Source organism: Impatiens glandulifera, chromosome 8 (assembly GCF_907164915.1).
Source record: "Impatiens glandulifera chromosome 8, dImpGla2.1, whole genome shotgun sequence".
Lineage (NCBI taxonomy): Eukaryota > Viridiplantae > Streptophyta > Magnoliopsida > Ericales > Balsaminaceae > Impatiens > Impatiens glandulifera.
The window spans coordinates 604,250-628,677 of NC_061869.1; the positions used below are offsets into that span (position 1 = coordinate 604,250).

The 24,428-nt window shown below is 32.9% G+C and overlaps 4 protein-coding genes across 7 annotated transcripts; 3 read left to right on the top strand and 1 right to left on the bottom strand.

The window, feature by feature from the left end:
- Positions 1 to 1,034: 1,034 nt before the first annotated feature.
- Positions 1,035 to 4,186, top strand: LOC124911232 (DEAD-box ATP-dependent RNA helicase 17). Of its 2 annotated transcripts, XM_047451688.1 has the most exons (10): positions 1,035 to 1,288; positions 1,545 to 1,617; positions 1,715 to 1,824; positions 1,912 to 2,055; positions 2,186 to 2,294; positions 2,371 to 2,711; positions 2,775 to 2,848; positions 2,929 to 3,233; positions 3,331 to 3,577; positions 3,677 to 4,186. In XM_047451688.1, the coding sequence occupies exons 1-10, from the start codon at positions 1,144 to 1,146 to the stop codon at positions 3,923 to 3,925; spliced, it is 1,797 nt and encodes a 598-aa protein (XP_047307644.1). In that variant the 5' UTR covers positions 1,035 to 1,143; the 3' UTR covers positions 3,926 to 4,186. The 2 variants fall into 2 exon arrangements, with proteins under 2 accessions (XP_047307644.1, XP_047307645.1); XM_047451689.1 differs by lacking the exon at positions 1,035 to 1,288 and having other exon boundaries at positions 1,950 to 2,055.
- A 3,590-nt stretch (positions 4,187 to 7,776) lies between these two features.
- Positions 7,777 to 13,942, top strand: LOC124911231 (auxin response factor 7-like). Of its 3 annotated transcripts, XM_047451685.1 has the most exons (13): positions 7,777 to 8,322; positions 8,434 to 8,546; positions 8,641 to 8,736; positions 8,862 to 8,918; positions 9,038 to 9,193; positions 9,291 to 9,375; positions 9,728 to 9,818; positions 9,903 to 10,067; positions 10,143 to 10,338; positions 10,592 to 10,727; positions 11,372 to 13,173; positions 13,259 to 13,449; positions 13,530 to 13,942. In XM_047451685.1, the coding sequence occupies exons 1-13, from the start codon at positions 8,277 to 8,279 to the stop codon at positions 13,705 to 13,707; spliced, it is 3,312 nt and encodes a 1,103-aa protein (XP_047307641.1). In that variant the 5' UTR covers positions 7,777 to 8,276; the 3' UTR covers positions 13,708 to 13,942. The 3 variants fall into 3 exon arrangements, with proteins under 3 accessions (XP_047307641.1, XP_047307642.1, XP_047307643.1); XM_047451686.1 differs by lacking the exons at positions 7,777 to 8,322; positions 8,434 to 8,546 and having other exon boundaries at positions 8,683 to 8,736; positions 8,862 to 8,935; XM_047451687.1 differs by lacking the exons at positions 7,777 to 8,322; positions 8,434 to 8,546; positions 8,641 to 8,736 and having other exon boundaries at positions 8,862 to 8,926.
- Positions 13,907 to 15,308, bottom strand: LOC124911233 (20 kDa chaperonin, chloroplastic-like). Its single transcript, XM_047451690.1, has 5 exons — positions 15,175 to 15,308; positions 14,935 to 15,104; positions 14,678 to 14,857; positions 14,433 to 14,588; positions 13,907 to 14,371 (listed from the first exon to the last, which is right to left on the bottom strand). Exons 2-5 carry the CDS (start codon positions 15,100 to 15,102, stop codon positions 14,279 to 14,281), a joined length of 597 nt encoding a protein of 198 aa, XP_047307646.1. The 5' UTR covers positions 15,103 to 15,104; positions 15,175 to 15,308; the 3' UTR covers positions 13,907 to 14,278.
- Positions 15,309 to 21,470: 6,162 nt separating this feature from the next.
- LOC124911581 (ethylene-responsive transcription factor ERF017-like) lies at positions 21,471 to 22,430 on the top strand. Its single transcript, XM_047452084.1, has one exon. The coding sequence runs from the start codon at positions 21,471 to 21,473 to the stop codon at positions 22,149 to 22,151; it is 681 nt and encodes a 226-aa protein (XP_047308040.1). The 3' UTR covers positions 22,152 to 22,430.
- The last annotated feature ends 1,998 nt before the right edge of the window (positions 22,431 to 24,428 follow it).

A 24,428-nucleotide genomic window follows, 5' to 3' on the forward strand; every position in this document is an offset into this window, starting at 1 on the left:
CCCCCGGATCTGATGAGCAGCGAGGAGGGAAAGGATTCTGCCTATATAAAGCCTCCACGGTAACCAGTTCTATATAAATATAACTATGAAAGTTGTTGCATTGCACACATTCTAGTTGTAATAATAATAGTTTAACTTTCAAATCAGACTAAGCATAGCAATTTTGGGAACAAGATTTTAGGTATAAAGTATTTATTTATAGTATAATATTATATTTTTTTTTATATTTATTTCTTTATAATAAGTTAATTTCTTGCTATGATGTATATTATAATATTTTTTTTCTCTTTATATATTAAATAATAATATATTACTTATTTTTCTCTATATTATATATATATATTATATGTAATATAATAATATATTATTATTTTTCTCTATATTATATTATTTATTTTTATTTTTTTATAGTATTTTTTATCCTTAATATTAGGCTTATTTTATATCTATTTTTTTTATATCAGTAACCCTACTTATATTGTATCCGTCTTTCCATCTTTAATATTTTAAGCGGTGGGATCTCACAGATTTTGAGGTTACATTTTAATGCTCTTAAATTTTTTTTTTTATTTGTTCTTGTTCTTATATTTATCTTCATAATCTTTTCTTATTTTAAAATATTTATTATATTTTTTTTATTATAAAAACATTATACACAATATATATACAATATCTTCAAAAAAAAAAAAAAAAATATATCAATATATACCACAATAGATATTTTTTCTTGTTTAAAATTAATAATTTAATTTGTATATTTAATATAATTTTGATAAAATGTATAATATTATATTTATTTTTTAATTTGATAGACTTGATCAAGATCAATTGTGAATATAGTCTCATATTATTACTGATTACAAATCTTAATATTTATTGACGCCGAGCCGCCCATGTTCTACAAAATAATTATAAAAAAGTTTCAATAGCCCACGGCCCAGTACTCCACTAGCCCATCTCTCTTTCTTTCTTCAATTTCGCCTCTTCTTTCTTTCTTCTCCAACAGTCTTCTAGACCTAATCATCCATCTTCAGTTATTCTCCCAGACAGACTCGGAGTTCCCGGCAGACCGGTTCACCTCACCGGCGACGAAACAACCGCATCTCCCAATCTTACCAAAGGAGAGTGGAAGAGGAGTTAAAGATGCAGAAAAGGAAATCATTTGCCGATAAAGCAACGGATGAAGGACAAAATAAGAAGCTGAAGAATGCTGAGAAAGATCAAGTCTTTGCTTCTTGCTCCTTTTCCAGCCTTGGCCTCCACCCTGCATTGTGTGAACAGCTTCGAGGTCCCCAATACTCCTATATTTATCTTTATTAACATTCAAACATGCATGCCTGCCTTCCTGCCTGCTACTTATAATAGAGTGTTTTATGCATTTCGAATCAGCGTCTTAGAGTTATGTTAATTGATTTCCCAACCTAAAATTATTGAAAAGAACTTGACTTTTGTTAGTGCTACTTCCTTATATGTATGTACCTTCAGTTCCAGATGAAAGTTGAATTTGAACTTTACATATTCAAATCGATCTGTTTGTCTTGCAGAGAGATTGGGTTTTGAAGTTCCAACTCTTATACAATCTCAGGCAATTCCCGTTGCTCTTTCTGGCCGTCATGTGTACACAATCATCCTCCTCTTTTTCTCTGTTGGTTCCTTACCTTTGTATGTTGTCTTCTGTGTCTGATTTGTGGGCGCTCTCTTTCTGTTTTCTTAGGCTTGTCAATGCAGCAACTGGCACTGGAAAGACTATAGCATATCTAGCACCAATTATTCATCACTTGCAGAATTATGAACCTCGAATTCAACGGTCTGACGGTACATTCGGTATGATTTGTCTTGAATTGTGAAGTTATATGCATCTGATAATGTACCTAGGCTAATTATTGTTCAATAAACTGATAAACACAACAGCATTGGTACTTGTGCCTACGCATGAATTGTGCATGCAGATCTATGAAATTCTGCAGAAGTTAGTTCACCGTTTTCATTGGATAGTCCCGGGCTACATCATGGGTGGTGAAAATAGATCAAAAGAGAAAGCCAGATTGCGCAAAGGTAGGATAATAGATAAAATAAAGTCGTGCATTTCATTTGGCAGCATAGAGATGTAAATTTATTGCCCCATTGTGTTTTTGTTTTTTTAAATAGAACCTGCTTAGCATGCCTGATCTTTTGTCATGTCCAGGCATATCTGTTCTTGTTGCAACACCTGGACGCCTTCTAGACCATATGAAGAATACCACCTCCTTCCAGCATTCTAAGTTGCGTTGGATAATTTTTGATGAAGCTGATAGGTAATAAGAATTTTGGGGATCCCAAATCATGTTCTTATGTTTATTGTATTTCTGATTCTCTATATTCATCTTGCAGGATTTTGGAATTGGGATATGGTAAAGAAATAGAGGACATACTACATATTTTGGGTACTAGGAAGACTGATTGTGATGCCAAGGATAGTGCAACTTCTACATTCCAAAGGCAGAACTTGCTATTGTCAGCCACTTTAAATGACAAAGTAAATCATCTTGCTAAAATTAGTTTAGAAAATCCGGTAATGATTGGTCTTGATAACAACACAGCGCATCAAAATCATCCACACAAAAAATTCACATCGGGGACGGAATCTGAGGATGACGAGGAGTCACAAAAGGTTGTATCTTCGAATGAAGAGTATAGACTTCCAGCACAATTAGTTCAGAGATATGCCAAAGGTAATATTTTAATAGAAACCTTTGATAAATTTACGAAATTTTTGGACTGACATCAACTTGCAGTGCCATGTGGTTCACGTCTCACAATACTTCTATTGATTCTGAAGAATCTATTTGAGAAAGAAGTTTCTCAGAAGGTAAATTCTATTCACCTTTTTATTTTTATTTTTCTGTACTTGGTATATCTTCATATAATCAAAGTCCAATTGCTTTACAGGCTGTGGTATTCTTTTCAACATGTGATGCAGTGGATTTTCATTATTCACTTCTTAGTGAATTTTGTTGGTCATCCAACTCTCAGCCGGAGCTAGAACAGAAAAATTTGTTTTTAAAATGTAAAATATTTCGCTTGCACGGAAACATGAAGCATGAAGACCGCAAAAATGCTTTCCAAGCCTTTAAGACGGAAAAATCAGCTCTGCTTTTATCTACAGATGTTTCTGCTCGAGGATTAGATATCCCGAAAGTCAGATGTATTTTGCAGTATGATTCTCCTGGCGAAGCTACTGAATATGTACATAGGTATGCATTTTATTTACAAATTCTCATTTGCAGCTTTCTGTTTTGATTACTTACTTTAGGCGGTTGATTTGGTTTGGTGATGTTATTATGTTGTCAGGGTTGGAAGAACTGCTCGATTGGGTGAGAGGGGAGAATCTTTGTTGTTCTTACAACCGGTTGAAACAGATTACTTGCAAGATCTAGAGAAACATGGAGTATCATTAACAGAGTACCCACTTTTAAAATTATTGGACAGTGTCCCATTATACGGTCATAAACCCAATGTCAAGAAGTTTGTTTCTGTAGAGATGCATCCGTGGGTGATTTCTCTGCAGAAGGCCCTTGAATCCTTCACTGCTAACAAGGTATTATTATTATTATTATTATAATATAGGTTTTGATTCTTGTTGATTATCTGCTGCTGTTAGTTGGTGTTGAGAATGTTTTGTTAATTCTCGTTTCAGCCAGATATAAAAAAGTTGGCCAAGGATGCGTTTTGCTCTTGGGTGCGTGCTTACACTGCCCACCGTGGGGAACTGAAGAAGATTTTCATGGTAAAGAAACTTCACTTGGGTCATGTAGCGAGAAGTTTTGGTCTGAAAGACCAACCTTCACTTGTTGGAAGGACGTTTCAAATCCAAACAAAGAAGGATAAAAGGGACCAGAAACAAAATGGAGCCCCTAAAAAGAGGAAGAGATTCAACAAACCCTGATCCTAACAGGGAAAAACCTGGTTGAAACTGAACCCCGAGAGATAATTCATTTCCATCTTTAAGATTGATAATTCATTTCCATGGCCCACATACTAAATTTTGTGATCATATATACATATATTGTGTCATAATGGTGGATGATTTAGGTACCTGTCATCCTTATCCCTTTATCTCTGTAGCTTAATTTGGATCAATCTTGAGTTATATACTGTGAGCAAGTGTAGATTTTATAAATTCTGAAACACTGTTCAATTGTTGACTGGAATACTATTATTTGGTTTGAAATACTATATAGTTAGTTGCATTCAAACAAACTAGTCCTACTACTAAGACGAGGTTTCCATCCTCCCACGTAAGTTGAATGTTTTTTTTGGGAAAAAGAAAGTAACTTTCAAACAATTGTTGAGTGGGGTCATGATTGGGGAAGTAAAGTGGGATCCAGTATGGTGAATGTGGGTCACTGGCCATTAATTTGTAGGCCTAGAAATACCTGGCTGGCCACATCTTTTCTTTCACTTTCACTTTCTTCTCCTTCTCCTTCTGTTCATCAAATTGATTGTTGAAGGCAATGTCTTGCCTACTTTGGTGTGACCTAGGTAGGAAGGGATGAGATTAAACTGCTGCCTGCCCTCAATCAAACTAGATCAAGACCCGTATCATCCATCGAAACATGTTATGGGTCGACGGGGAATTAATGTTTGCATTTCCATTTTCTATGTAAGCTGCAATAGAGCAAGAAGAATACCAAAAAACAAGGAATTAATTAATTAGCAATTGTCGGAGTTATTCCATATATGCCCAAAATATCCACCTTTGCTGCAAATACTTGGTTTGAAGTAGAAAATTGTGAATATTTTTTAGACCTCAAAATGGAGAGATAAAATAATAAAATAATATATGATTGAACCCCACCTTATAAATAGAGATAATGGTGCAATTAAATGAGGCTACCCTACGAAGTGATATTTGAATAAAAGAAAACACATTCTTTAGCAACACAAACAAAATAAAATAAAATAAAATAAACTCTCACATTTATTTGCTTTCTTTTCTTCCTTGTAAGTGGATTATACATTGAACTTCCAACTGTCTCGAGTGGATTCATATATCTCTCTCTCTCCCCTATTGAACCTAAAAAAAAAAAAAAAAACTTTAAATGTGTCTGATATGATGATGATAATCAAATAAATAATGAAAGTTTTAGGGTTCAATTTGAATATTCAGCTGAAGTTAAAGGGCAAAGACAGGTGTATCTCTCTTTTAAAGGGTGGGTTATTATGATTATAACTTTAAATAATCAACCACCCATCAATTAAAAGGTATTTACTTTCTCTTTAATATAACATTTTAAACTATAAGTATTAATATAAAGAAATATAACAAAATTAATTATAATCTTATATCCCAATTCCCAAACAAGCCCTAAGGTAAGAAGGACTAATCCCTTGGAAAATATATATATGTTCATGTCCCGTCACTATCAATTGATTCGCCACTCAAAACATACATGTGATTAGTTAAAAGATTAATCAAGAATTATTATTATTAGTTTAAGATTGCTAATTAATCCAGGAACAATAATCATCATGATAACACTTTGTTGGTGATGATGATCATCATCAAGGATTAAGACTAATCATTTATTTTACAAAATCACTTTTTATCCACCAATTATTAATATTATTTAAAGAAAGAAGAGGTCCATGGATGATCGATTGAAGGTGAAGGATGATAGCAGTCTGCATGCACCAACTATGGATTCATCAATCAACGTCATCCCCCCACATTAGTCATTGTCCCCAAAAATAATTTCATTTAGAAAGTTAAATAAATTCATAGCAATTATTATAATTTTGTTAAATTTATCTTAGTAATATTTGATCATCCACTCAATAAAGTCTAGTGGGTTATTTAATTATTATTATTATTATTATTATTATTTAAATGCTATCAAATTTTGTTAAGCATTGATCGATCGATCGATCAGAAGATTCCGTGTACGTAGCTAGCTATTGTATAAATAAATAAATAAATTTAATTTAGCAGAAAAACCGTATCATTATTAAATAAATAAATATTTATATATAAATATCATTGTGGTCGGAATGGAAGTCGGTTGGACCGACAAAAGCTGAATGGTTTCACATGCACAGAGGGACTTGAATTGTTTCTTTTTAAATTACCAATATTAATATTCTCTTATTTAATACATAAATTCATATTTCATTTAATCATTTATAAGCTCCATAAATGTTTCGGTTAATTAAGTTTAATTTAGTTTAGTTTAACCTCATAAATATTGTGGGGACTCTCCCAATAATTTATTACATTATTTATTGGGATTAGGGATTAATATTATTATTGACATTATTATAGGCCTCCACATGTGATTGGACCCAAATTAAAAAAAAAAAAAAAAAAACTTAGCTGCACCATTGCGCAAAAGGTGGAAAGGAAAAGCTAGCATAGCATAGCACAGCAAAATAATTGTACTTTAGAAAATATTAATTAATATCTTTTCAATTATTTCTTAAAATAAATTAATAGATTGCAAGTGAATTTAATTCAGCTTTGTATTATACAATATCATATATTATTTATGAAATGATTATTCAAAGTAGATGGATGTATATTTTGACGTCATGTGTGTCTCTGTGTGTGTGTGAGAGAGAGAGAGGGGATCAAGCGTTGTATAAAAACAAAATAAAACAAAGATTAAGGAGCAAATTAAGGAGAATAATGTCTGGTTAGAGCAAACCACGCTTACATTTATTATCTTCTTTAAGACAAACTAAAATAGTATATAATATAATATAAGCTTACGAGTAAGTGAACTAACTAATTAATTTATCTATGCTTATAACTTATTAATTATGATTACCCTATCATAATCATTATTTGATTACTTTAATTGTTATTTTGTTACATGCTGTTTTGTATGTTTATATGTGTAAATTTAAACCTAATTTATATTTTAAAACATCTAAAGTTAAAATACAATTGAATTTGAACAAACAAATATCTTAATATATATATACAAAATTAAAATATATTATTTAACATTATTTTATTTAAATCAATATTTTATTAAGATATTTAAAAAGATATATTTTTTTAAATAAATTAATTTCTTTTTTATTCAAACTCAAATTCAGCGTCTATTAGTCATTTTCAAACAGGAACAATGTATCAAACTTGGTTTTACCCTTAAGAATATATGTCCACAATCTTCAATTATAAAGTATTAATTAATAAAATTTCATGACAATTGCACATCCGCAATGACATATATATATATATATATATTAGATATAATTTACTGTAAAATTGTAAGATAACCTTTTAATTTCTTAAATCTTTTTACTTTAATTTAATATATTTTTCTTTAATTCATAGAAAATGAGTCAAAACTTACGTAAATTCTTCGCTTTATTCATAATTTTTCAGTTATTTTTATAAATTACCCAAAATTTTATTAAATTTACGATAACTCGAATTTTTATCCATACTTGTCGATCTTGTAAAGTAAATGATGGTGATATTTGTGTGTATATAATTGGCTATACATTTTATACCAAATATATTTGAATGCTAATTTATTAGCCTTATATGCATTTAAATGGAGAAAGAATAGTGCTTTATGATAAAATAGAGTCAGCATGTGAGATTACTTGAACAAAATTGAATTCTGTAAAAGTATAGAGTAAGAATTGAACATAAATAAAAGTGATGGACAAAAATGAAACTTACACTGTGTGCTACTGTGTGTGACTGTGTGAGAGAGAAAGAGGAAGAGAGAGAGTTGATGGCATCGCAGCATGTAAAGAAAGAAAGAAAGAAAGAAGAAGAAGAAACAGAGAGAGCTTGGGATGGTGGTATCTTTGGTAGTGAAAATGAAAACAAGAAAAAGAGAAAAAGTGAGATGATCATAAAAGTTGCTTTACTTTCTTTACCGTCAATATATCCGGCGGGACCTTTTCACAATTCCTCTCTGTCTTCTTCACTTTCTCTCTCTCTCTCTCTCTCTCTTTCTCAACCACCTCCTTCATCCCTAACCTTCGGATCTCGCAATTTTCCTAAATCTCTGCCGCCGACGACTTGCTTCTCAGAACAAGAACTCTAGTCAACCATCGTTGTCGTACTTCGATTTCGGACTGCTTACTCGATCTTTGATCTTTGCTTGTTTCGTGGATTCGCGTGAGTTTTGTATGTTCCACTGCTGAACTGTATTGGTTTAAATTTCTGGCGGCAAGTGAAATTATCCAAGAGCCGAAGGGGGAGGAAGAATGTCAAGAGATAATAACATAATCAAAGCAGATTCCAGCTGAAATATCGTGTTTTCTTCCAAATCATGAAGTCCCAACCCAATGGATATAATATGGCTAGTTCAGGAGAAGGTGACCTTAATTTCATTTCTACCTCTTTTAAAATTGTCTTATTTTCTATGAATTGAATTCTTTATTTACATCCAGTGTTCTGTATTCTTAAAACATATGTGCTTAAAATAGGGGATAGGACTATAATCAACTCAGAGTTATGGCACGCTTGTGCGGGACCATTGGTTGCATTGCCTCCTGTTGGAAGCCTTGTAGTATACTTTCCTCAAGGTCACAGTGAACAAGTATGTTTGTCTTTTCATTATATACCCTCCTCTAGTTAGTTTCCTTGTAGAAATTGCCCATCTGGTTTCTAATTTGAGCACTACGATTCTTCAGGTTGCAGCGTCAATGCAAAAGGATACAAATGGTATCCCAAGCTATCCTAACCTTCCTTCCAAGTTAATATGCATGCTTCATAATGTCATACTACATGTAAGTGAGCTCACACTCCTCTGATCACATCCTTGATGTAAAATCTGTTCAAAGATTGACCTGCTGTTGGAAAATTGGTGGTGATAAACAGAGAGTTAACTGTTTTTCTTTCTTTCTTTCATCAGGCTGATCCAGAAACTGACGAGGTTTATGCCCAAATGACCCTCCAGCCTGTAAACAAAGTGGGTTGGTAACTTATGTAATGCTTATCCTAAGTTTTTTTGTTCTAATGCTTTTTGTTATGTAGGAAGTTAGTTGCTGGACAGTATGATTATAAATAGAATTTTCCAAATGTTTGCAGTATGATCAGGAGGCATTACTTATATCTGACATGGCCCTCAGGCAAAGCAGACAGCCGGCTGAGTTCTTCTGCAAAACACTAACTGCTAGTGACACAAGCACTCACGGTGGATTTTCTGTTCCCCGTAGAGCAGCTGAGAAAATCTTCCCACCTCTTGTACGTTCTTGAACTTTCTAACTTCTGAATATAAAAAAAGGCCTCTTTATATAGAAAATTCAGCGTTATGACTTCCATTTCTCATGACCTTTTATAGGACTTTTCGATGCAACCCCCTGCCCGAGAACTTATTGCTCATGACCTGCATAATCAGGCCTGGACCTTCAGGCATGTCTATCGAGGTGATCTTCCTAGTTAAATGTTGTAATCTTTTTGCCGTTTCTTCTCTTGCTGTTAAGTCCTGCATTTTGTGCTTTGGTGCCACATTATTGAAGGTTGTCATCTATTACCAAATGATATCATTATGTATCTTCCTAGTTAAATGTTGTCATCTATTACCAAATTCCATTTTGGCCCAAACAAACATAGACATATTGGATTCAAATTAGCATGAGAATCAGATAAAGGTCTTATTTAAGTGTGCCCATTGTTCATCCTGTAACAAGAGAATCCTAACACAATTATATGCATTAATATTGTGACAATAATGATGAGTTTAAAGTACTAATTCTCTTTTATTTTCCCTTTTTACAGGGCAGCCAAAAAGACACCTATTGACTACTGGTTGGAGCATTTTTGTTAGCTCTAAGCGACTCTTAGCTGGGGATGCTGTTCTTTTTATAAGGTAGTCGCCCTATGATCATTGAAAAACATATTTTAGACCTACAAAGAGTTATTGTTACTGAGTACTATCTTTTGTGTAAGATAGGGATGAAAAGTCTCAGCTTCTCTTGGGTACAAGGCGTGCTAATAGACAGCAGCCTGCTCTTTCCTCTTCTGTCATGTCCAGTGACAGCATGCACATAGGAATCTTGGCTGCTGCAGCTCATGCTGCTGCCAATAATAGTCCATTTACTATATTCTATAATCCCAGGTACTCTCCATTGCTAACACAATCATTTCTCTAGGTTCTATCTTCCAGAGTCTGAGCGATGTATTCTTTTAACAGGGCCAGCCCCTCGGAGTTCGTAATTCCCCTTGCCAAGTACAACAAAGCGATGTATACACAGGTTTCTCCGGGAATGCGTTTTAGAATGGTGTTTGAGACTGAGGAATCAGGTGTTCGCAGGTACATGGGTACAGTTACTGGCAGTAGTGATTTAGACGCTGTCCGATGGAAAAACTCACAATGGCGCAATATTCAGGTGCTTTTGTTTTTCTGCTTTTGTATATGTTTTCATATCAAATTTAGTAAACGAAAATTACAAAATAGTATAGATGTGATTTTAATTCCCAAATAGTTTGTGGACTAGGAAACTCATTCTTCCATCTATTTCATAAAGAACTTGTAGGATGCCTTTAAATTAGTGTTATGAAATTCCAGGGTAGCATATTTATTAAATCACTTATATTGATTATTACAAAATTAGCATGCTCAATAGCTGAGAGTGTTGGCAGGTTGGATGGGACGAATCAACTGCTGGAGAACGACCTAACCGTGTTTCCGCTTGGGATATTGAGCCCGTTGTAACTCCTTTCTATATTTGTCCGCCTCCATTTTTCAGACCCAAGATGTCTAAACAGGGTTTGCCAGGTAAAACATTAAGTCACGTCTTGTATTAATTATTGTGCAGCTAACTAAACTCAAAGGCAACATTTACATTTGAAAAACAGAATAACCTTGTTACAATTATAATTCTTCAGAAAGATTTCAGTAGACCTAACTTAAAACTATCCCTTCCATGACAATACTTTGTAAGGAGACATAGCAATTTTAAATGTTATACAATGTTTTATCGTTTGAATGTCAGGCCTCCTCTCTCACAAAGATGAGTAGATAAACTACTTGATCAAATCCAGGTTTAGCTTAGATAATAAATTATTCTACATACCTAATCAAAGGAGGTGAAGTGAGCTCAAGTGGAAAAAGTCTTTAACTAGGAGGTCTAGGTCTCATGTTCGGTTTTCACTGAAAGCATCTTGATTGAAGTGGGGGTAATGGCAGTGAGATGTGTGAGGCTCTTCCAGGGAAAAACTGTCTGTATAAAAATTATATATAATTCTACATATATCCTTGGTTTGAAAAACAAAATGGGAGCATTTGAAAATTTTCCCTCTCTTACATCAGTTGCTAACTCCATTAGACATAAATGCAATCTCACACTCATACAATAAATTTACTTGGAGTTGAATCCTTATTTTTTCATTAATGCATATATATACATATTATATTTGCAGAGGATAGCTTAGACATGGACGCCGTCTTTAAGAGAGGCATGCCTTGGCTTGATGATTTTGGCATGAAAGATGCCTCAAGCTCCATCTTCCCTGGCTTGAATCTAGTCCAATGGATGAACATGCAACAACAAAATCATCGCTTCCCAATCACACAAAACGGAATCTTTCCCCCTTTGGTTTCTTCAGGTTCATTACACGGAAACCTGAGCTGTGATGATCCTTCCAAGCTGTTGAGCTTTCAATCTCCTTCTCTTCCCACACAAAATATCCAGTTCGGCAAGACTAATGAACTGAACCAACAAGTTTTGCCTCAGTCTCAGCCTTCTCCGGCATGGCCTCAGCTACAGCAGCAGCTGCAACTACAACAATTGCTCCAGTCTTCTCTAAATTCAATGCCACAGCCCCAACACATGCAACCACAACAACAACAACAACAGCAACAACAACAACAGCAGCAACAACAACAACAACAACAACAACAACAACAACAACAACAACAACAGCAACAACAACAACAACAACAACAGCAACAACAACAACAACAACAACAACAACAAAGGCCAGATCAGCAGCCACAAGAACAGATAACTGCACCAGCTTCAGTAAATGGTAGTATAATCACTACCACCACCCAGGCCTTAAATCAAATATTGCCACAACCAGCCATATACTCTCAACTGTCTCAGCCTCAACAAAGTATCTTGTTAGATAGGAGAAATTCATTTCAGCAGACAACCTTACCACCACCTGACCTGCAGAGGTCCCAGCAACAGCAGATTGAGATGCAACAATCTGCGTTACAGTCATTCCAATCTAGTCTACTACAGACTCCTCAGGTGCATCAAACATTAAATCGGAGTCTTTCAGATCATAATCTTCAAATGCAGCTGCTACAGAAATTGCAGCAACAGCAGCAGCAACAACTGTTATCACCAGTAAGCCCACGAATGGAGCCGCAGCAAATCAGGCAGTTGCAACAGCCACCATTGTTGTCTCAGCCTCAACAACAGCCAAGCAATGGCAACGGCAATGGCTATAGCAATGGCAATGTCAACGGCTATAGCAATGGCAATGGCTTTTCCAACTCAGCAATCATGCAGTCACCTCAATATACCATGAACCAGATTCAGAGCCAACAAAAACCAGTTAGGGTTCACTCTAATAGTACAGACGCATCTGGTCCATCATGTTCAAACGCTCCCTCCACAAAACATCTGGTATCATCGTCAAGTTTCCAGAGCAAGAAGCAGCAAAAACAGTCTGTAATGGTGAGCGACTTTGTTGCTGATCAAGAACTGCAAAGCAAACCTGAAAATGGAATAAAACATGATTCTTCTTCACTGGTACAACAACCAAAATATAAGAGTACCATCACTGATCAATTGGAAGCCTCCTCATCTGGAACCACCTCATATTGCATGGATAATAACAGTGGCCTCCAACATAATTTCTCTCTCCCAAACTACTTTCTGGATGGAGATATCCAGTCCCAATGCAGGAATAATATACCTTTTATGTCTAATGTTATCGATGGTTTGATGCCTGACGCTATATTGTCAAGGGAATCAGATGTTGTTGGGAAGGACGTTCAGGATTTGTTTTCCAATTGTGTTCCCACCGGAGCCAGCAGGGATATCGAGACTGAGATATCAACTGCTACAATCAACTCTCAGCAATTTGGAATGTCAAATTTGCCTTTCAAACAAACATGTTCCAGTGATGTTCTAATCAACGACACTGGCGTTTTGAGTAATAATGGGTTGTGGGCCAACCAGACTCCGCGAATGCGAACCTACACAAAGGTTTGCTGCACAATTCTAATTTTATTTTTTATTTTAAAGTTTTAACATTTTAATCTCATATGGCTGTTTCTTTGCCCTCTTAAAGGTCCAAAAATGTGGATCTGTGGGAAGAACCATTGACGTGACCCGTTACAAAGGATACGATGAGCTCAGGAATGATCTAGCACGCATGTTTGCCATTGAAGGACAACTAGAAGATTCACACAGATCAGAATGGCAACTTGTATATGTAGACCACGAAAATGACATATTGCTTGTTGGAGACGACCCTTGGGGGTAAGTTGTAGACAAAATAACTGTTTGATGATATTTTGCAGCCCGATTTATGTTTTTTTTTTTTTTTTTATTTCTTTCAGGGAATTTGTGAGCTGCGTACAAAGTATAAAGATATTGTCTGCTGCTGAGGTTCAACAAATGAGCTTAAATGGGGACCTTGGACAAGTTCCGGCCCCAAAACAAGCTTCAAGTGGAACAGACAGCAGGAATGGATGGAGAGCTCACTACGACGATAGCTCTTCTTCATTCAATCGATAGGACAGACAGAGTATCGACTTCTAACAGAAGAAACCCGGGTGTGTTGTCTGTTTTTCAACTTCTTTAATTAACACCTCCTTTCCTCTTTAATCAGGTATTTATTTAATCAACCTCCTTCCCATTGAGTTGTAAATTCTGAGATGTGGATGAATTAGTAGAGTGTGAGTGATACAATTGGTTAGTGTAATATATAACTATATGTGATAATAGATATCGTTGTAAGCTTTTTAGACCATTGATGTCCTCACAGTAAAGAAGAGTGGTGCAAAATTGTTACAATCATTCTAGGGTTTGATTTGATGCTTAATTATCATCAATAATATGGAATACAAAACTAGTTAAGAACAGCAATAACATCAGATGCTCTAAGTGCTATATAATCAGAACCATCCACCCCTTTGAATTCATTCCCTGCATACTTGGAATACAAAACACTACTCCCAGGAGTGATAGACAATGGCTTCCTTTTCCCTTCCTCGTCTAAGGGACCAGGTCCAACCGCAATAACCTGTGGCGTCAAAGGTTTTACATCATCAGTTCTCTATTCTAAAATCTGTCAATTGGTCTGTCTTTATGTTTCTCTTACCGTTCCAATTGATGGTTTCTCCTTTGTGGCGTCGGTCAGTAACAATCCTCCAGCAGTTTTCTGTTCGGCCTCTGCAATCTGTTAACAGAAAAAGCTCAGATACAAGCAGAGTCAAAGGATTTGTATATTATCATCGAACCTTGATCAGCACTCTGTCATTCAATGGTTTCAATTCCTTGACATCTTCTGTATCGAGAATCCCAACAATGTCATCTTCCTTAAGCAAGAGATGGTTAACGCCATTAAATTCCACTTCAGTCCCAGCATATTTTGAATATACAACCTGAGCCCCAGTCTGTGCATTTAAAAAACAAACACCAAAGATTGACCAAATCAAAACATATCCACTTCAGCTGTCACTGAGGTCTCTCTTTCAAGTCTGACCTTGACATCAATGTCGACCTTGTTCTTTCCAATGGTCCTACCATCGCCCACAGCAACTACTTCACCTCCTTGAGGTTTCGTCTGAGCAGAAGTGGGCAACAAGATGCCTCCCACTGTTTTTTCCTCAGCAGTCTTGATCTTCACCAACACTCTATCACCCAATGGCTTTAATGTCGTGTACTGAATTGAATCATCATCATCATCATCATCATATCACAACAGTTTGAACTGAACACACTCTTCTAATAAGAATGTACCTTTGGCGCGACAGTTGTGGCGGCTCTAGTAACTAATCCTCTGAAACACCTAAAAGCGACACTCTGTTGTCTCAGGGGAGAGACCTTTACGGCACTAAGCCTTAGGCCTTCAAATTGCGGCAAATTCTTAGCCGAAATTGTAGAAGCGGTTAGCTGAGAAGTGGCCATGTCTGCAAATTGAAAAGAGATAAGAATTGGCATCGATAACAACAAGAACAGACTGAAAGTATTGCGAATTACAGTGGAGAATCTGGAGAAGTTGTTGCCTTTCGTAGAAATGAATGAAGATTAAAACCCTAGATAGATAGATAGGTAGATAGAGTCTTTATGTAACAGATTAGACGCTTCTAGAACTCAAACAAAGTTGACCATCTTCAAGAAATGGAAAACAAGGATTGGATTGAAGTAAAAACGATCAGATAATTATAAATAAGCCCTTAAACTATTAAAATATATTTTCTATTTCATTTTGATAAAGGGTTTTATTTATTTATTATTTATATATATATATTTAAATCGTCGATACATAATACATATTAAAAATAGAAGAATCCTTTAAACAAATGAAGTCTAACATTAAAATAAAATAAAACACGTTACTTAATAGATTATCGAGCTCGTAAGTAAATATTCGAGAAGAACTATTAACTCTATGTCAACGTTCTGAAACGAATCTCAGAAACCATAATAATAATATAATATTATGAACATAACAAAATAGTATACCGGAAAATAATTGAGATGATAATCCAAATTTATATGTATGTGATTTAAGTCACATTAATTTAAACTTCGCAGCAATTGTCGACGCGTGCAATCACCTAATGAATTAGGTTAATACTTCACAAACAAACTCTAGCTACTAGCCAGCCCACAACAATGCAACAAGTGAGTTCAATCTCCTCGTGACATATACGTGATACGACAACAACATAACATAATACAACATTTTTTCATTCATATATCCTTCGTAAGAATTCCAACGTGAATAAGTGAATAACGTTTCATCTAAATAACGAGATATTTGATAAAAAAAATTACTCCTAGAACTTCTCCCAATAAAAAATATATGAAATCATCTTAACGAACAAATTGTAACAATGCCCTACATGAAAACTATCAACGCATAACGTCTTGTTCAGACGGGGACACTTGTCTACGTACTATCAAAAATAACTATATTATGGGACAAACTCTTTATAATGTTTAATCTCTTTCGATATCTAATTTGGCTAGCTAAACCGCTAGACCGATGATCAAATATGTTTTTAACTGTCGCATTTCTACATATAGTAATGGAAGTAATTCAAGATACATTATAGTTAGACTTTTTACATTACACCAAATGTCGTCCCAAAAACTAATTAAAACCATCCCTCAGAATAAATCTGGATTGCTCGCAAAATATTTTCACATAAAATAAATTTCTCTCCAAATTCTATATCCCGCTGAATAATTAGATATTTTGGTAACCAACCAGACCAATATTGACCTATACAGAGCATGTCATCGACAAAAATCAAATATGATATGACAAAAGTCTTGTCCCACAACTTATTCCACGGATAAATCCCGAGTTTTCTGTGAAAGTCATCATTTTTAGAAGACTTTCATAATAATGACGAACAAAAATGAGAGAGTAGATCACCATGTCTGATCCCTTGAGTTCTCTGAAAAAACCCAAGAGAACTCCTATTAATAATGACATAAATTTAACCGTCGAGAGAAAAATTTAATTCAGTCAATCCATTTCACACTCATTCTCATTTTGTCCATTACATCAAACAAAAAACTCTCAATGTTTTTTCGATGTATCACTTTTTTTTTTTATGTATAACTTGACAAAAACACATTTGGCACTTTTGAATTAGCTTAGTCATTGCATTCATTGAACTACATTTTTAGATTTGACGAAATTTGATGATCGTTATCTGATTAATAAATATGACCATCTCTAATGGTCTCCTCAACTTCCTCCATCGAAAAACAAAACAATATCATTCAAGTTTCAACGTACAATTTTGTGTTGTACTAATTAAATTAAAAGTAATATCATTCAATTTATATATGACTTTAAATGACTACTCAAACAATCTCTTATAACTCTTAGAGATTTATGGTCTACTCTCATTAATTTAATTTCTAATTCGACCTAGACCAAATTAATCACATTATTTCTTGTTTGAGCGTTGGAAATTCTAAAATAAAATTTGATGTTTTTATCAAACTCTTAACTATGTACTACGCTGCTCTGCCCCCAATCTATTTCTTTTTACTAACAATATAAATCTAATAATTAACCTTTTTGCGGAGTTTTCATGAATCTTTTCAATCACATCAATTATATTAATTTTATTGCAAGAGTCATTAGTTTCATTTATATTTAATAATTTTAATAAATAGTTATAAACTGGAGAAAAATTATTAATTAATAAAAAAACAATTTGATAAAATCTTAAATAGACCTGAGGTGGGAAAATAATAAATGGGATTGAAATAAGGGGACCCGAAATAAGGGGCCATGTTAATAAATAAGAATAATGACTTGTTCACCATTGATCCTTCTAACATCAGACGAACTTCCACGCGTCAATATATATAGTCAACATATTATTTTATTTCTTTAATAAATTCAAAACAATATAATAAAAGAAAAGTTTCAATATAAAAACAATAAAAAATGGACGCACTGAATGACACATGCAAACATGGCCTTGTTTGTTATGAGTTTTTCAAATAACCTCTCATATATATATATATATATATATTTATATAAATCAAACATTATTTCACTGGATTCTCGTAGATTACATTATTTAATTCATTAATTAAAATATTAAAATATATTTTAAATTATTATTATTTATTTTATTTATATATATAATACTTTTAAAGTTTTTTTCAAAAAATAAAAAAATCATTATCTCCTTAAAATATTATCCTCGTTTAATTATTTTTTCTCTCTTAATTTTTTAATAATACAAGGTCATATACTTTTTTTTTTAAATAATTTATAAAAAATGATATATATATAATTAATAATTTACTATCCAATCTTTCATCAATTTATTAATTATAATATATATTAATATTTTTCACTTCAACTTAATGTTTTTGAAGTGTAAATCCAATTCTGTATCTTTTTAAACAACTACGGTCATTTAAATTTTTGTAGAGTGTTAAATATAAAAATGTTATCTATTATATTTCGTTTTTAATATTTTTTTATTCTTTTTATCCACATAATTAATTTTGTAACTCAAAATTATTTAAAAATAACTTATAAATATAATTCATAACCGAACAAGACCAAGATATTAATAAATATTCTTTAAATGATTCATGCAAAATTATATAAATTAGAGTCGTTTAAGCTCAACGATAAAAATATTAACAAAATTAAAGAAAAAAAATACTACACAAAAAGGTTCACTAATGGTAAAAAAAACAAATAATAAAAAAAACAAATTAACGAGCACAGAAATCCTCGAGAAGGTCAATGAGTCCCCGACTGCCTCAACCAGTTTACCCAATCAAACATCCCGACCCGATTATCATAATAATATAATTATGTATTAAATGCATCAGTCAACAACAACAACAACAGTGACTAAAGGTTCTACGGTTTTTTCAAACCAAATGATGCACCAGAAGATAAGGTCAAACGTTATGAGAAACCGAGAGAATTTGATAGAGAATGACGTGACGCAATCTGATTGGCCGAAAAAATAATAATTTTTTTTTATTCTTTCTCCTCACATTTTTTCTTTTTTCAGTGTCACATCATTCATTCTTCTATTCCCTCGTCATTTTCTATCCTGTCTCCACTATCCCTTCTCTTATATTCTTATATTATCTAGTTATTTAGATTAATTAAGGTTTAAGTTTGACCAAATAAGATGAGGAAATATATAAACACCTGAAATTAATCAAACTAGCCCTAACCATAATCCAAAAGGGTTAGGTAACAGTAGTCTTAGTCTATTTTGACTGATCACAACCAATTTTGGCAACTCAATTTTCTCTTTCTTTCCTTCTTTTCAAATATGTGTGTCTTAATTACTCAGAAAATGACACTAGCTATCAGTGTCTATAACGTGTACATGTGAACATATTTAAAATTATTATTATTATATATATATATATATATGAAGCAGAAGAAATATTTCAACTAACTAGAGTCAAAGGAGTTTTTAGATAATGGAAAAAGTTATGAATTGGTTCGGTTTTACTATAAATATCATAATTTAACTAGTTGGGTTGTGGCTCCTCATCCAAATTATTATTATTTAAAAAACAAATACATATAATAGAAAATGACAATATTATTTAAACGTTGTGAGACTAAAAACCGATTAGGGAATAAGATGAAATATTAATATATATAATAACTGGACATGACAAGGAAAAAACATTGTAATCAAATTTTCAAGTAATCAACCAAACGGGTACTCAAATTATGTTTTTCAATATTACAAAAGCAACAAACTATTTGAAACACATGGGAGTCAAGCATTTGGGTAAATTTTCAAGATTAATTAATATTACAATGCTGATATTAATGAGGGAAGAATGCCAATTTTACACACCAAGTTGTAAGAATGTGTCAAATTTACTTATTAAGTATCAAAATTTCATTTATATGTATCAACTTGTCAAAAAGTGTTAAATATATTTAAAGTAACAGAAATGTTAAACGGTGTTAAAATTTTTGCCACATGTAATATCCACATATTTTTTATTTTTTTAAATTGACATTACTTTAATTATTTTTTATTCAAACAAAATATTAAAATCTTTTCTTATTTATTTTCTCTTTCTTTACCCTCACAACTTTCCATTTTCTTTAAATATTTCTCTCTTCATTTCTCCATTATTTATTTTCTCTTTCTTTACCTTCACAACTTTCCATTTTCTTTAAATATTTCTCTCTTCATTTCTCCATCTATGAGTAATTTTATTATTAATAATAATATTTAATTGATTAATTATAAAAATTGTTCTAAAAAGTAAAGAGTTATTAAGACTCCGCCACAACGCAATTTAGGATTCGACCAACAAAGACTTCACCACAACATTGACAATTTTGGATTCGATCAATGAATGTTTCAACCAATGATGATGATAGTGTAAGGTTTAACTGAGAAAGACTTGGATTTGGGGGTTACGTCTGGGAGCTGATAAAGTTTAACAGGGTGAGTATTATGAAAACTAAAATTAAAACAAGTCGGTTAAGGAAGATTTTACCTTGATTCGGCATTGTCCGTTAATGGCGACAATGATTTAGGGTTCGACTAATGAAGATTTTGACCACAACGTCTATGATTTAGGAATCGGCCAACAAAAACTTCCACCAACGATGATGACTATTTAAAATTCAGTTATGGAGCACTTGGAGGTTAGAAGAAGGTAAAAATCCAAAAGAACTTGAGTTAATCAAAGAGAGAAAAGTTAGAAAAAAATGGAGAGTTGTGGAAGGATGAGAGAGAAAGTAAAAATAAGTTTCGTTTAAATAGAAAAATAATGAAAAAATAATTAAAATAATGTCAATTTAAAAAAATAAAAAATATGTGGATATTACATGTGACAAAAATTTTAACACCGTTTAACATTTCTGTTATTTTAAATATATTTGACACTTTTTGACAAGTTCATACATATAAATAGAATTTTGATACTTAATAAGTAAATTTGACACCTTCCTACAACTTGGTATGTAAAATTGACATTCTTCCCATATATATATATATATATATATATATATATATATATATATATATATATATATATATATATATATATGAAGTAAATAAAGATAATTAAATAATTGTATTTAAAATACAGAAATAGATTGAACAATATAAATTAAAATAAGAGAAATGGGATAGTAAATTTGATGCACGTGAAAAATACGTTCTAGAAGAAGTTGTGATAAATAATAAATAAATAAATCAATGTCTTATCCAAAATGGTGTGCCCCCACTTTGGCCTTGTTTGGTTATCATAAATAAATTATGTTTGTTTGCTGCAATCAGCAGCAATGAAGTGTTAAATTAATAATTAAATAAATAATAACATCAATAAAAAAGTGTATCGATTGAGGACCATAAAACGTTTAAGTTGGATTGGATTATTTTAAAGATTGAGAGCATTTAATTAAACAAACTGGTTTCATTTTAATTTTTGTAATTATTTATTATTATTATTTTGTTGTGATTGTGAACATATTAAACACACGTGGTCCATATTGCAACATTAGATAGAGGAGCATAACGACAAAATCTCCCACCGCGTGGGTCCTACTTATTGATCTTCTTCTAATGGAAACGCGTAAATTTGACCATCTTCTATCATCTTCACTCCTCTTTCCTACTCTCACTCACCATCCCAACGTATATATATCTTCACTGCCGCCACCCAATTCATTCATCATCACATCTTTCTGTTTTTTTCAATCTACATAAAAAAAAAAGGGTAAAAAGAAAAAAAGATAAAAATCTCCAATTTTTATTTATCAATTAACTTAATCGATCGTCATGGTCAAACACGATTCAACGGAGAAATCGCCGGCGACGCCGGCGGTGGCGGAGAGGAGTGAAACCAAGTACAAAGGCGTCAGGAAGAGAAAGTGGGGAAAATACGTTTCCGAAATTCGACTTCCCAACAGCCGTGAACGAATCTGGCTCGGCTCCTTCGACTCTGCAAAGAAAGCGGCGCGTGCTTTTGACGCCGCCCTATTTTGCCTACGCGGAAACTCCGCCAGCTTCAATTTCCCGGATAACCCGCCAAACATATCCGGTGGGCAATCTCTCACTCCGGCCGAGATCCAATCGGCCGCCCATCAATTCGCCAATTCGGATCCCACCACATCCTCTACAACCACCTTCTCCTGTTCTTCATCCGGGTCCGAAACAGAGGCCTATCACCCCGACTCTCCGTCCGTTTCAGACGGGACTGCAAGGCCGGTCCATGACTCCGACCCGAACCCGTCAAATATTCTAAATCTTTTCGCAACAATGGGGCCCCTCGACGACGACATGAGTTATAACAATCCGACGGCGCCGTCAAACCAATCATACGAAATTTTTCCTGGATTCGATGATTTAAGAAACGATTTTTTCTTGTCGCCTCCACCGCCATTTCCTTCTGTTGAAGACAGTTACAACAATAATGAATATGAATCATCCTCTAATGGATTTTACCTATGGGATTTCTAAGCCCTTTTTCAATTTTTTGACATTGGAAAAGGCTAGGAAATGCCAATGTTCTGGAGACCATTTTTTTAAAGGTAGCCCGGATTAGTCTATACGATACACGATAATCTAGCTGAAAAAATGTTTAAGATTTAGAATGGTAGTAATCTTTTTTTTACTCCCATCCTTCTTCTGAAGAATGTAGCGTACACACTACTGTCGAGTAGTTTTTGTTTGACCTAAAGATTATGTCATGGGTTAATCATTTTCAATATCAAATGAATTGTACAACTATTTATTTAATCTCAAATATCCCACCTGAATATTTAATATATCTATAGTTAAAGTGAAAATGAAAGTTAAAAAATGAGAAAAAAAGAAGGAAGAAAAATATACTAATGAATAGTATCCTGTCCTAAGGGTGGGTTGATGACCTTATTGTCCTTGAAAAATTTGATTGTACTCGATTAAATTAAATAAGTTAGAAGAACTTGTTGAAGAAAGAAAACAATTAAATAACCAAAATGTGTGTGGCTTTCTTATTTTTATAATGAGCATATTTTGAATACAGTGTTCATAATATAATATATATATATATATATATATTAAAAAGTAATTGACCACGTGGTGATTTGTGTGGTTCGTGGAGACATCACAGCACAGAGAGTGATAATGAACATGTGCTAGAATTAGTAGTGAGTTGTGACATGTTTTATATTCCTTTTGAGCCTTTGTCACAACTGATCAAGTACCCCAATCCCATCATCCTTTTTGAGAAAAAAAAACGAGAGAAATTGAATATTGCCTGAATTATAGTGCTATGGTTTGTACAAATTAATATATGAGAAATATTACGTGACATTAAGGGAGTGAATTGAATATTTAATAATAAATAGAATTTTTGAATTTTTAATCCATTCTATAAATCATGTTATTTCTATCACCCTATTGTTTATCTTAGTATATATAGTTACCATTAAAACTTACTATCTCAATACGACATCAATGGACATTAAGATTGGATGAACATGTTACATATCTACAATTTAATGAAATTTTTTAAACTCATATTTACAGAATATGAGTTCGAGTTTTCACTACTAACAATTTAAAAATAAATAAATGAAAGTATAATCATTTACATCCAACAAGTATGCATGGAGTAAAAACAGCATGCATCTAACTTCCTTTTTTAAAATTTAAAAATTTATGTATATTTCATGAACAATTAACAAGGAGAGCAAATAAAACCAAGTTAGGAAAAATACGTCACAAATTTTCATGCATCTAACTTTTAAAAAAATAAAAAAATATATTATAACTTAAAAAAAGTGACTTATAATTGAAAAGTTATGGGCACAAAAAAATATAAAATATGACTGATTGAGCACTTAATTTAGAATTGAATTAGTTGATTCATTAAAAGTAGTTAGATTAGATTCAGATGGAAGTTACTAGGGTTGAATTGAAACTTATAACTCTAGGGTTCTTAGAATCATTGGTTATATTAATGGAAATTATAATATTGATATATTTGATGAGACTTATAACTCTCAAGGGTCCTTAGAAACATTGATTATAATGAATATTGATGTACGCGTCAATTATATAATTAATATTTATCCTTTCCAAAGACCCACATGGGGACACAAATTAAAGGAAGGTCCATGTGATGTATCCCCACACCTAAAAGTTGTTGTAACATTTAAACCATAATTTTTATGGGCCTATATGAAATTTGAATACAAAATAAATATAATAGAATAACATAGTTATCTTATAAATTATGCATTGATAGTCTGTTAGTTTGCATAATTTATGAGAAGGTTTTTTTAGGGACGACCATGGCAACTGGGAATAAAAAAAGCACCAAACAGTGCAATTTAGAGTCGCCCCTTAGTTCTAGTTTAAAAAGTTATTATTATTTTATTTTTGAGATTTAAACACATGAACAAATAAAAATTACCAGCTTTTATCTTAAATGACTATGCCAAACCTTTTTATGTTTAAAAAACTAGCAAATTTATCTATATACCTTTCTTTTTATTAAATGGGTTGCACTCATGTAGTCTGCCTTAACCCGTGGGCTTGATGGGCTTACCTTAGGATCGACTCTGACAATGAGTACCCGTGTACTCAATATTTGTAGGTACCCGATAGTTGCATTAAGATATTTTAAATTGGTTTGGGTCGGGCGTGAAAATAAGAGAAGGTACTAATAATGGGGATCGAGTGTACGAAATCTAAACTCAATATTCGACTATATTAATATTAAAAATAAAATGTGTTTTTTTTTATTAA

Coding starts and splice junctions, on each gene's coding strand:
- LOC124911232 (XM_047451688.1), top strand. CDS start 1,144: ATGCAGAAAAGGAAATCATTTGCCGATAAAGCAACGGATGAAGGACAA. Junction 1,618..1,714: donor GCTCTTTCTGGCCGTCATGT/GTACACAATCAT, acceptor CTGTTTTCTTAG/GCTTGTCAATGCAGCAACTG. Junction 1,825..1,911: donor ACGGTCTGACGGTACATTCG/GTATGATTTGTC, acceptor TAAACACAACAG/CATTGGTACTTGTGCCTACG.
- LOC124911231 (XM_047451685.1), top strand. CDS start 8,277: ATGAAGTCCCAACCCAATGGATATAATATGGCTAGTTCAGGAGAAG. Junction 9,194..9,290: donor AGAAAATCTTCCCACCTCTT/GTACGTTCTTGA, acceptor GACCTTTTATAG/GACTTTTCGATGCAACCCCC. Junction 10,068..10,142: donor ACTATATTCTATAATCCCAG/GTACTCTCCATT, acceptor TTCTTTTAACAG/GGCCAGCCCCTCGGAGTTCG.
- LOC124911233 (XM_047451690.1), bottom strand. CDS start 15,102: ATGGCCACTTCTCAGCTAACCGCTTCTACAATTTCGGCTAAGAATTTG. Junction 14,589..14,677: donor AGGTCGACATTGATGTCAAG/GTCAGACTTGAA, acceptor TTAAATGCACAG/ACTGGGGCTCAGGTTGTATA. Junction 14,372..14,432: donor ATGACAGAGTGCTGATCAAG/GTTCGATGATAA, acceptor TTCTGTTAACAG/ATTGCAGAGGCCGAACAGAA.
- LOC124911581 (XM_047452084.1), top strand. CDS start 21,471: ATGGTCAAACACGATTCAACGGAGAAATCGCCGGCGACGCCGGCGGTG.